This window comes from Anarrhichthys ocellatus, unplaced genomic scaffold, assembly GCF_004355925.1.
Source record: "Anarrhichthys ocellatus isolate YVR2014 unplaced genomic scaffold, GSC_Weel_1.0 scaffold6, whole genome shotgun sequence".
Taxonomy (NCBI): domain Eukaryota; kingdom Metazoa; phylum Chordata; class Actinopteri; order Perciformes; family Anarhichadidae; genus Anarrhichthys; species Anarrhichthys ocellatus.
The window spans coordinates 6653841-6665642 of NW_022280036.1; the positions used below are offsets into that span (position 1 = coordinate 6653841).

Here is an 11802-nt window from a genome sequence, read left to right on the forward strand (position 1 = left end):
TTGTGTGCATATGATCAGGTTTGATTTGAAAAATGTTCACAGTTTTGGGATTTATAGAAGAACATATATCATCAATGTACTGTTTGATGTCCTTTGACAATACCAAGAAGTTGGGCTTTTTACTGTCAAATTCAGTAAATAAAATAAAATAATTAGGATCATGCAGCTCAGAACTCAAAGATATTGTTTAAGGATGCAAAATGGTCCATGTTCCAAAATAACGGTAATACTAATTGTTATCAATAAGATAGATAGATACTTTATTCATCCTGCAAGGGGAAATTTGTTTTTTACAGCAGCAAAAAATATACCTAAGCAATAAAGTATCAAGGCTGCTGATAAAAGCACAAAGGTTATCCAAACAAAGTCTCACAGAGGGGAGTTACAACAAACTGAACAATTACTTTATAGCTTCCAAACAATGTTATTTGCCTGAACTTATTATCATTTAATTCAAATTATCTGGGGATATTTCACTATAATGTCAAACTAATCGCTTCATATGTGGATTTGGGGTTTCTATGACGCTGTAGAAAAAGCTTTTGGTATCTCAAATGATCTCAAAGAAAGACTAAGAGCTGACCTTTGGGATGGAGGTAAGAGAAAAAGGGGAAACTACAAAACTTCCAGCCAAAGTCTGCGGTGCATCCTGGGAAATTAACTAACATTGGTACGTTGAAACCATGCAAGGCTTGCACGGCTCCCCATGACGGGAGACCAACAAAACATATCGAAATCACTCAGAAGGCTAAAGGTACACTCTTATCCAGGATACCTCACGACTTCACGGCGGCTTTGCGGACCGTGCAGCGCTCTGACGGGACTGCGTGCCCCTGGTCGCTCGGTGGGTTGGATCCCGGAGCTGCTACGATGCGTGTCCGCTGCTCCACGAAGCTCCGTCGGGGACGTGAATCTTTCACCGGATGATGGACAGGAACTACCCGACCTCCAGCTTTGCGGACGCGCTGGCTCCACCAGCACAGACCGTAGCTTCTTGGGCCTATGACCGCAACACGGCTAGTGTCAAGCCAAGGTAAAGAGATAAAGGAGAGGGCACCTTCCGAAGGAAATGTCGGTGATGGAAGGCCTAGCTTTGCTGTTGGAGAATAGTGCAAAGGTCCATGTTGTTATCGGGAAACAGTGGAGGAATTGGAGAAATGTCGGAATTTGCTCGGAGTTGTAAAAGCTTTGACTTGTCAGCGGCTCATTTGCCGTGTGTTACAGTCACGCACCTTGCTAGTTTTCGCTAGCACACCGTCTCCCCAGCATGGCCATAAACAGAGTTTGCACTGACTAGAGAAGGGAGTAGTTTTATATATGTAATAACCTGACCTGCTAGACGGCTTAAATGAGCATTTAACGGTCTGTTTTCTTGACCCACAGGTGCTCGTCAAAGCCAAAACAAGATGGGTAACTAGCTACCGATGCTAGTCATGTCAGTTATGCCACCTCAAATTAGTGGCACATAGCTAATGTTATTGGTGTTACCTAAGCGCGAAGAGGCGACGTGTCCACGCCTCTGTGTCACTGCTTTAGTTACTAGTTAGAGGTCCGTTGATATATTTTACATTATTTTAACTTTCTTTATATTTAGTAAAATAGACAGAGTGAGTGTGACCAAAGTTTTAGAGCTCTAACTTAGTCCAACTCGAGACTGTTGTATTATGATCTTCTCCATGTTGTAATTATAACAATGAATCACACTTAATGACAAAATTGTAATAATAACTTATAATACATCTAACCCTCCCCAAAGCATATAGAGAAGGGCCAGAGCAGATGGAGTTAGATGAGGCACTACATTAGACTACTGAAATGATAACCTAATCGATTTGTTGAATAAGGAATACATTGTTATGATTGGAAGCAATTGTGTTTTATTTTATAAGGTACACTTGCAAAATCAAATTAAATTCAATCGACAGCTCACCCATACATTTCACCTTTACAAAGATAGTGGGCTGATGTTTATTGAAGTTTCAGTTTGCAGTGGTTTTGTCCTGGACTGCATTATAGTGAGAAGTGATTCAAATGCTTCGCCCTTTACAAACATGAGGGGGGGGTATTCAAAACACATTTCAGTATAATGCAGTCCAGTACAACACGATCACTAACTGTGACCTAAGTAAGAAACGCACTGTTTTAATTTACACCCCTTTGACCGTCTCAACCAAAACTGAACGTTATAATCTTCAGAAATGTGGAATATGTGGCGGATCTGTTTTATTGGATTGCATTAGCTGAGCTATGTCTTACTTTATAGTTAAATAGCAAAGACGTGTTGCATAACAGAAGATGCCAGTGATGAGAAAAAGAGGCTGATGACTCCCTTTCTTAGCTCTGTGTCCTTCCACAGATGATTACCTTCCGGCAAAAAGGAAACGCTTCTGATTAAGCTGGCTGCAAATGATTTCCTCTTGATTTTATATCCGTTTCCTTTGAATTTTCTGCAGAGAAAATATAAAGTCATGTGTCAGATATTACACTTCTTTTTCCCCCCGATTTGTCTCAGTTCCTCACACCAAGAAGAGCAATCAATGTTTACGTTTGGACGTAAACAACAGTGACCAGTGGATTCTACAATCCACAAACCACTGAACATGTGCTATGTTTTGTATGAATAACTTACCTTTTATGACTGACTACTTTCTGTGAAAAACGGATAGCAGCGTGTATTCATCACATTTTATAAAGCATGTTTCGTAGAGCTATCGTTGCGTTTTCTAGAGGGTGTTTGTCACCCAGTAGACAGCCAAGACTTTACAGAAGGAGTTCTTGAAAACAAACTGAGTTGGGTGCTTCATTGCTGCTTGTGAAGATGAGCGCTTTCATGTACATGTTTGTGTGTCGATACAGTCCCAGCTATGGTGCAGCACACCTGGATGCAGAGCTCCTCCAGCGGCAAAGCTACACTAACACCCACCAGCTCCCCACCTACACTACATCGCACATTCCTGCGACAGCAGGTGAGTTATGAATTATTGTTTGATGCATGTGCCACCAATCAGAATGGTGACTGTAAAGGATGTTTCATTTGTGGTACTCAAAACACTGAAATACTTCATTTTAAAAACTCAACAGTGAGCTGCATGGATAATACACAAGCATCGCTGCAGACAGTTTATAGTTATTACTAGAAACTACTTCCATTTCATTATAAATCGTTTTATACACATATATTGGCTTGGTCGATATATCTGGCAAATTTTGTAGATATCGCAAGAGGCAAGTGAGAGATGGGTTTATTCTTTTTGCAATTTTGGTGAAGTAACCCTTTTATGGCTCTTATTTACTTGGCACATAGGATTGTGATGACTTTGTTGCCCGTTTCTTTTCCTTTCTTTACTTTCAGGAACACTTGACTCGAGCAGTAATTCTTCTGAGACCTCAATCATGAGCTTCCTGTCAGCCATGGAATCTAGAAGCCTTCAGGCTGGTCCTGTTAGTGCCTCACTGCTTCCTCCTTTTAGACCCCCTTCATGGCCTGCCGGTGAGAACATGTCCACTAATTATGTGTTATTTTCACGCTACTTACCGCCTATTGTAGTATAGACGTTTTTACTATGCATGTAGGCTTCTTATCTTTTTTTAACATCATCTGGAACCGGTACTGATTTTAAATGTGCCACAGAGTAGTGAATACATGAGGTATTTTGTCGAGAAAGCTACGTATGATGATGACATATGATGTTTGTGTATTTGTGAGAAACATATTTACTGATACAGCTTATCCAGGAGTCTAATAATCTACAATCATAAGCCCAGAATACTATTGTGTACTAGACCAGATCATTTTACATTACCCCATATAATATATATAATTTTTTTAGAGATTAAAATAACAACGAAAATGACCTATTTCCACAAGTTTTATCTAATGTTAGGTTTAATTTATCCCTTCATGTTGCCGGTCTGGTCCTTATTTTGTCTATGTTGTGCAATGCAGGTACCAACTCTACCACAGAGCTGTATTTGACTGGTGCCCTGCCTTCTACTGCCACTTTCCCCTCCCCTGCTGCTCTGTCCTCCTATCAGCACGCTGGTGCCTACCCTTCCCGGAGTTATGCCACCAACCCATCCTTGGCTCTCCAGGATCCTGCCTTCAGCACTTCCACCAATGGCCTGTTCTCCCACCACGACCCGCTCATCCATCTCAAATCAGGCCAGACTGTGCTTCCCACGGCACTGGCCTTCAATCATCTCTCCAGCCCGGCTTTGGGTTCTTCTCTGCCTGTCCAGTCCTCGACCTACCGATCCGCTCAGGAGTCAGCCCCCCACCTCCTACAACCCCAGTTCAGCCTGCTCCCCTCTGCCCTGCCCGCCCCTCACGGTGCCCAACAACCCTACGGGGCCGCGGTTTTCTCCGGCTCTATTGAAAGAGCTCTTCAGCGTGAATGTAGTGTGATCAAACACCACCAGAGGCCTTCCAGCAGCCACGCGGCCTCCGAGCAATTGTCCAATTCAGAGCACCCTTTACAAGGGTACTTTGGCTCTGGCAGTGAAGCGGACGTGTCCTACCAGCAGGACCCGTCCCGTCAGACCCCCGTGTCCTGCAGCCCTTCCACAGGAGCCGATTCCAACCAAGGGGTCAATCGGGCGCCACAACCCAAAACGGACTCGGTAACTCAAGCGTATTCGTCCACTTCTGTGCCGAAGGCTAAAGACTGCTCTTCCAAGCTAGCCCAACAACACCCTATTGGGGATGAGGAGAGTCACGAGCACTCTCACAAGCTGACTGGAGGGTCTCCTGACCGCTACTCCTCCCCAGGACAGAAGCAGAACTCGGTGATTGCTAATCAGCAGTCAGTCCAGCTATCCAGCCTAATGTCCAGTAGTCTGTCTCAAACCTATATCACCCAGCAAGCCCAGTCACAGCCCTCCCATTCCACCTCGGACAAACACTCTCCCCTTTACAAGACTCTGCCTGCCCTCTCTAGCCAGTCTGACAACGTGGCATCTGTTAGTCAGACTCTTGTTTACTCCTCCAGTCCCAGGATGAGCCATGAGCAGGAGATCCAGTATGGAGGCCAGGTACAGGGCTTGTGTCAGGGGAACCTCTCTGAGAGCTACCCCACTTCCCACTCTCAGGGTGCCCCAAATGTGATTTTTACATCTCAGTCACAGGGGCAAGTTTCGGTGACTCAGAGCTATGCCACAGGACAATCCCTTAACCTCAACTCCTCTTACCCACCGACATGTGTGCGGAGTCTGCCCACATCCAATTCTTCACAGGACTACAGCCTCATGCAGGCGTCGGTGGGAGGTAAAACACATGACGCACTGTCTCAGCAGCAGACACAGACCCATAAATATGTTTTGTCTACACCGTTGCCTACCTACTCTTCAACTGCTCAAGCCTTACAAAATAACATCAGATCCTCAATACAGGACATGAAGCCAACATATGGGAAACAGAAACTTATAGAGCTTCCTCTCCAGGACATGGATGCTCTCCAGCAGGCATCAATGGAAGCTTCTGCTGCAGCTAGTAATATGTCTGCTCACAACAATGTCATCTATGTCGTTTCAAAAATGGACGATCATCACAAAACACAAAGCGTTATCCGAAGTTATTCGCGTTCCGATGACCAGCTCATGGGACTAGTTCACACGAGCACAGCACAGATAAAGGATGAAAGGATGGGTTCTCTGAGCCAACAGCACATTCATCTAAACAGTGCCAATGGTCAGGAAACCGCCAACACAAAAACTACAAACTCCAGTATTATATCTTCACATGTGCCGCTTAGCTCAGAGCAGCTAAAGCAGCACCCTCTCCAACTCAAATCTCCCGAGCCACATCAACAAAACCCCCAAAATCACACTCAGTCTCAGAGCCAGGCCCCGGCAGCCCACACCCAATTCATCACTGTCCCCAGCGCGCTTCTCGAACCCAGCCAGATGATTCTACTTCAGCAGCCCCTTGTCCACCACAGTCAAAACACTTCAAAGGTGGTGTCCGTGCAAGGTATCCAACCGACCCAAGATCTGGGCCCCGCTCATGTCCAGTATCTTCACATGGGCCGAGAATTGCTGGTCCCCGGTGTGACTGAAACCCAGAGGCAGCAGGGCACAGTAGTGTCTGAACAGAGCTCAGGATGCCCCGATTCCTCTAAACACCACTACAGCCAGTCGGCAAACCACCAACCAAACGATGGCAAGAACCACTTTGCTCTCAACTCCATTTGCTTCCCCGACTCGATGCTGCTTGCAGATGACCGAAATATCTTGTCAAACGTCGATGACATCCTGGCTGCCACGGTGGCAGCCTGCGGCGTCACACCGCAAGACTTCGCCAAAGCTACATCCTCTGCTGAGGCTGAAATGGCAGCGATGGCTAGCCCGGTTGATTCCAAAGGCCACTTCCAGACTGTGGATATAAGGCACATGTCGCCTAGTTTCTCCTCAGCACAGCAGGCAATCATGGCCAACACTAACTCCCACAACGTGACCATGACACTAAATGAAGTTCAGATGGCCACACACTGCCTTGGTCAGCCCATTCACCACAGCAGCTCTGAGCTCGACGCAAACGGAGATGGAGGAAGCTCTGAGAATGATTATCACTTAGCCGCTCAGGTGTACGATGCACCAGGTCTCCAGAGCAGAGTCAAAGGCAATACAAAGTGCATTAAAACGGAGGACGGCCTCATGGAATGCCAAGGCGGTGAAGACTTTCCCAAAAAGAAGGCTCGCCCTAAATCCTTGACCCGGGGTCCCGAGGAGGATAGTGGACAGGCCAGACCGGCCAAGCGCAGCGGGCAGGCAAAGCGGCAAAACTCCAGAGGTAGTGACGCCGGCTCGCCGTCGGCCTCACACGGTGTATACGATGGTTGTCCACAGCAGGAGAGAATCAGACAAAAGATCAGAGAAGTTGAAGAGAAACAGCCTGAGGTCAAAACTGGCTTCATTGGCTCCTTCCTCGACTTCATCAAATCTGGCCCCAAACATCAATACTCCCCGAGTCCTACGCGGACTATTAGTCGCCCGAGAAAGCCCTGCACCACCTCCAAGCCTCTGCCGTGTACTTTGCCTTCTTTGCCTCCCAAACTGCACACTCTGCCCGGGCCTTTGATTCCCCTAGAGAGCCACGGAGTGAGAACCCAACAGAAGCGTCTGGATGAAGATTTGCAAAAAAACTTGGAGACTCTGCCATCTTTCAGCTCTGATGAAGAGGAGAACACTGGGAAGAACCAGGCCCTGAGGAACAGCATCAGCTCAGCGCTTTCAGCTCTGGATGAGTCTTCAGATCGGAAACCCAGGACAGGTAATATTACTCTGCTGGCTTTTTTCTTTACTTTCTCATACTATATATGAGATGTAAGTAATACCCTTACTTGTTAGTTCTTTAAGTAATATGCGGTGATGTGTAAGCATTGTCTCTGTTCTTCCCTTTTATGAATGTTGTCTGAAATTAATTTATTTATTGTACAAATGAGGAGACGTCATTTTCACGTTTCTTTCTAAAATAAATTCTCTTCTCCTCCAGATAACCAGATCCCCGGTTTGATGATGAAGACGGACCACGTTCTCATCATGCCCCACACTGTCAGCGATACCTGTTTGTCCCGGGTCACCACGCCTACACAGACGACAAATGCCCTCTCATCCGGGACTGTGTTTGTGGCCAAAGAGTCTAAAGAGACCCCAGCAGGCCAGCTGGCTGTGCAGTTGACGAGTGTGGCCATTGAGGGACTGACTGACGAGGAGCTGTCAGACAGCGGAGGGGAGGGGATGTACAGGGAGAGAGACGAGTTTGTTGTCAGGAATGAAGATATTGACAACTTGAAGGTACACTTCTATCATATCAGATCTTGTGTACAGTCATAGTTGAGCATTTTGTTGTTTCATTTTCTCGTACGGTAACTTTTACTACATGTGTCCAGGTGACAATGAGAGCCGGCAGTGAGCCGCCAGCCATCTGGAAGGTCCAGAAAGCTCTGCTGCAGAAATTTGTGCCTGAGTTGAGAGATGGAAGGAGAGTCTTCTCAGCCACCAACAGTGTAAGTAAAAGCAGACACGCCAATACTCGATGTATGACTGCATGAGCATTCAATCATTCAAATTATTTCTCTTTAGTCTGCAACAGGTAACATGTTGTTTTCCTTTGTGTAGTATCTTGGATACTTTGGTGATGCCAAGACCATGTACCAGAGGGTATACGTGAAGTTCTTGGACACCGTCAACAAAAGGGAGTATGTACGCGTATGTAGTCGGAAGCCCCGCTGCAAGCCTATGAACTCGCTAAGGTACTTGATGATGTAATTCCTTTTATCTTTTTAAACTTGGCTCTTCAGTGGTGTAACTTCCTTTGTTCTGCCACCCAGGGGTGTTCAGGTGAAGACTTTGCTGGGCTTGACAGTCGACCCCTCCTCAGTCTCCCAAAGCCAGAAGCCTCGACCCAAACAACTGAAGCCCAGGGCCGAGCCCCCACCTAAGAAGAGGAGGAAATGGAAGGAGTTTTCCCCTACTTCCTCGGGATCATCTGCAGAAGAGGGGGGTGAAGATGATGGTGAGGAGGCCTTTTGACTTTTTTTGATGTTGATGTGATTGTAGTCTAAATATCTTCCCGCTCTCTCACTGCATCTTCATGGTCTTTGATCTGTCCCACACACACACTCTTAGACTTAAACCCTCCAGTACCGTTTGCTTCACGGTTACTCAACACGCGGACCATGAAGGAGACATTCAGGAGCTTTGTGGAACTGCTCCTCAGCATTGCCTTAGACGAAGATGTAATGACAGCACTTGAGAGGGCAAACGGTGAGTGAATCGACCTTTGACTTTTTTTCAAGCTAGGTCAAGAACCGAATTTTTAAAAAAAAGTGAAAAGTAGTAGACTTGAGGTGTAACTTGTACTGTTTCAGATGAGTTTCTACTGCCACAGATGAAAAGAATGGACGGGATGATCACCGACAACAGGAAACGCCTGCTTCACAAACTGCACATAGGGCAGGTCCTAAAGGTGGGTGTGACTTATGTTTGTTGGGGCATTATTTTTGGCTTAAGAGGCTTAAAAGACAACCTTACAAACAAAACCTGAATCTGTTTTGATGAGAAAGAGCAAAGGTAACCCAAGTACCTCCCCTGTTGTGTGTCTTCAGACGGCTTTAGACAGCTTCCCAGAGATCTCCGTTGTGACTGAACTGAAGAAGGATGGGGAAACCCCGGCCTTTAAGGTGCGTCTCAGTGGGAAGGCCTACAACAAGAAAACCATGAAGCCCTACAAGATGCCTAACAAAGTGCCTCAGGTAAGACAAGAAAATATTTTGGTCAAATTGACTGTGCTCTCAATATCTGTCCAGTAGAGAGCACCATTTAGTCTTTCTCACTGCAGCCACTGTTCCCTTCCCCGTCATTAGATCCCTGATACCACTTGTATAAAATGTCTTTGAAACACGTCTGCTTTGTCCCTTTCTAGGAGTATACAGTGGACCAGCAGAAAACTCAGTGGTTCTCTCTGTACCACTCTTTGCAGCATTACAAGTACCACACTTACCTTATGTGTAAGGACGAGGTGAGACGTTGTTTGCGCGAGTATGCCTGCTGTTGAATTAACATTTTACCCCCTGACGAGTTGTATTTTGTGGGCTAATTATTCAGGGGAAACTTTGCTGAGCTCTTTTAGAAATGTTTTTTTCCGTTTGTGCGTCTGCCCTCCAGATTGCATCTATGCGGGTGCAGACAGTGGACCTGGGGCAGGAGGAGGCGGTACAGAAGTGTCTGCAGAACGGAGCTTGGGTAGAGGGGCTCTTCGATCGCTTCGGAGAGCTAATCAGTCAAGTGCAGCAGGCCTGCCGGTGATCCAGTCCCGACAGGCTCGGTTTAACATAAAATATATAAATCAAACGCACCGTAAAACAACAAAGTCCAACACTTAAAAACAGGAGGAGGCCTCCAGCTCAACATGGCAACAGAGAAGGATGAGTGAGTCTCTCCTTCCAGCCACAGAGAGATCTGAATCGGGGACCTGTCAGCTGACTTGCCTGAGAGACGTTTTGGCGCCTGTGGCCTAAAGGTGGCAGCAGTTGAACAGCGAGACGGTAAAGTTAAGAGTCTGCGTCTCAGCAGAAAGCAGCAAGTCGATCAACAGAGGACTTTGGTTTTGAGAGCATTTTATGGGAGTCTTGCACATAATGCTTCTCTTAGTCTTCATACGTTTTTGTAGTTACAAGCCCCCTTTTTATGGGCCTTTTCATAAAAAAAAAAAAATTGTTTTTCAATCTTTTTTTTCTTCTTTCTTTTTAGTTAAATGACAGATTATAACTGTGTGTAAGCACTAGATAGAAATCTATCTGCATAGGACGTAGAGCACAGCAAATAAACCTGCAGAAAGTTGATTGTCGACAGTTCTAACAAGCCTTTGTCAACCCTGTGATGTGTAGGCTCACATACTGACAAATTGATTTATTGTAAAAAACGAAAACAATCTATATATTATGTATAACCGTAGTTATATATCATTTGTAAAACATCCATTTTTGAATGGAGTGCCAACTTATATATAATGTACATTTTGTATAAAAGAACAGGGAGGTGGGAACTGCAGCGATGAATTCAGTAACTATATACTGTATCTATATTGTGGTTTAACTTTTGTGCTTCAAACACCCGTTTGCTTATCAGATGCAAGTCAGTGCAGTTCCAGTGCTGCTTTTTATGAATTTTGTTAATGAAATAATATGACTGACTTACCAAAAGGTAAAATGAAATAAATACAAGTTGTCTTTTTCAGCCCACATTTTATGGCAAATAGATATATATTTTTCACATAAGTAAATATTGTTCCAAGACACTTTTTCACTGTTTTTTCACAGTTTTCCAAAAATGGACTCTTTATGTGTCATTTATCAATTTTACGCTGTGAAAAACAATCTTGCTGTTTACAGATGCAGTTTGTAAATAAAGTGCGGCATGTATTAGATGTTTGCTTCCATGTGTTTTGTCTGAGAGGGTTAACATCTTCCAAATGATCTGGGGCTCGCGTCTGACGCACCAGATTTTGAAAAGTCTTCCCTCTGGTTTTTTTTTTTTTTTTTTTTTCTCCATGATCTCATAACATTTGAAGCTCTTGGTACATTAAATTATCTCCATGACACAGGATCTGATGTCTGGTGGAGGTAAGAGTAGGTGAGAGTGAGATTATCATCTTTCATCCTTTCACTACTGGTCACAGTCTGCAGTCCCCCAACTCAAAGAGAACGTGTCCTCAGCTCAGAGAGGTCCCTTAGTGTAAAACATCACCTGCTTGTTGGAGTGAGTGCGGCATTTTGTATTGGCTCATATTCCTTAGCGGGGAGGACATGATTGTGATGCTCGCCCACCATGCTCTCATGACCAAATTATTCACTGTGAATTGGTGGCTGACTTTTGTGTCGTCTGAGAGCCTGTTGAATAAAATATGATTGTCGAGCCACAATGCAAAACATTACTGGCAACCCCCAAACAACAAGAGTGTCTCTGTGCTGCAGAGCGACGGCTCTGTGAGGAAAGCCACTGTCCTCTGTCCTTTAGGACTGCGGAGGAAGGCCAGTCAGACGAGCGTTTGGGATTCCGGCACGGGCACAACTGCTGGAGACAGATACTGAATGTCTGCTCTCCAGATGAAAAGCATATGAATTTTAATGAACTGCATTGTTCCATATGTGGGAGACAGACTGAGGGGACCCTTGAGGCGGCGTAAGAATGTAAGAAGGGCACAGTGACTGGACGGCTGTGTGTTGGATTGCGCTGCCTATTGGTATTGGAAATGCCCAGTGGTAAAACCTAATGTACTGTGTGGTTTTAAAGCTGCTTTAACCA

The 11802-nt window shown here is 45.2% G+C and overlaps 1 protein-coding gene across 1 annotated transcript; it reads left to right on the forward strand.

The window, feature by feature from the left end:
• The first annotated feature begins 635 nt into the window (after window positions 1-635).
• On the forward strand, window positions 636-11581 carry qser1 (glutamine and serine rich 1). The gene is made up of 13 exons (XM_031846771.1): window positions 636-1033; window positions 2857-2966; window positions 3353-3490; window positions 3947-7267; window positions 7490-7791; window positions 7887-8003; window positions 8116-8249; window positions 8328-8512; window positions 8626-8763; window positions 8868-8965; window positions 9105-9251; window positions 9422-9517; window positions 9664-11581. Exons 1-13 carry the CDS (start codon window positions 924-926, stop codon window positions 9802-9804), a joined length of 5037 nt encoding a protein of 1678 aa, XP_031702631.1. The 5' UTR covers window positions 636-923; the 3' UTR covers window positions 9805-11581.
• Window positions 11582-11802: the final 221 nt, after the last annotated feature.

What these genes read in the sequence shown, in the direction of transcription:
- qser1 (XM_031846771.1), top strand. Translation starts at nt 924, where the DNA reads ATGATGGACAGGAACTACCCGACCTCCAGCTTTGCGGACGCGCTGGCT. An exon ending in TCTTCTCAGCCACCAACAGT is followed by an intron (nt 8,004 to 8,115) that starts GTAAGTAAAAGC and finishes TCCTTTGTGTAG; the next exon opens with TATCTTGGATACTTTGGTGA. An exon ending in TGCCTAACAAAGTGCCTCAG is followed by an intron (nt 9,252 to 9,421) that starts GTAAGACAAGAA and finishes GTCCCTTTCTAG; the next exon opens with GAGTATACAGTGGACCAGCA.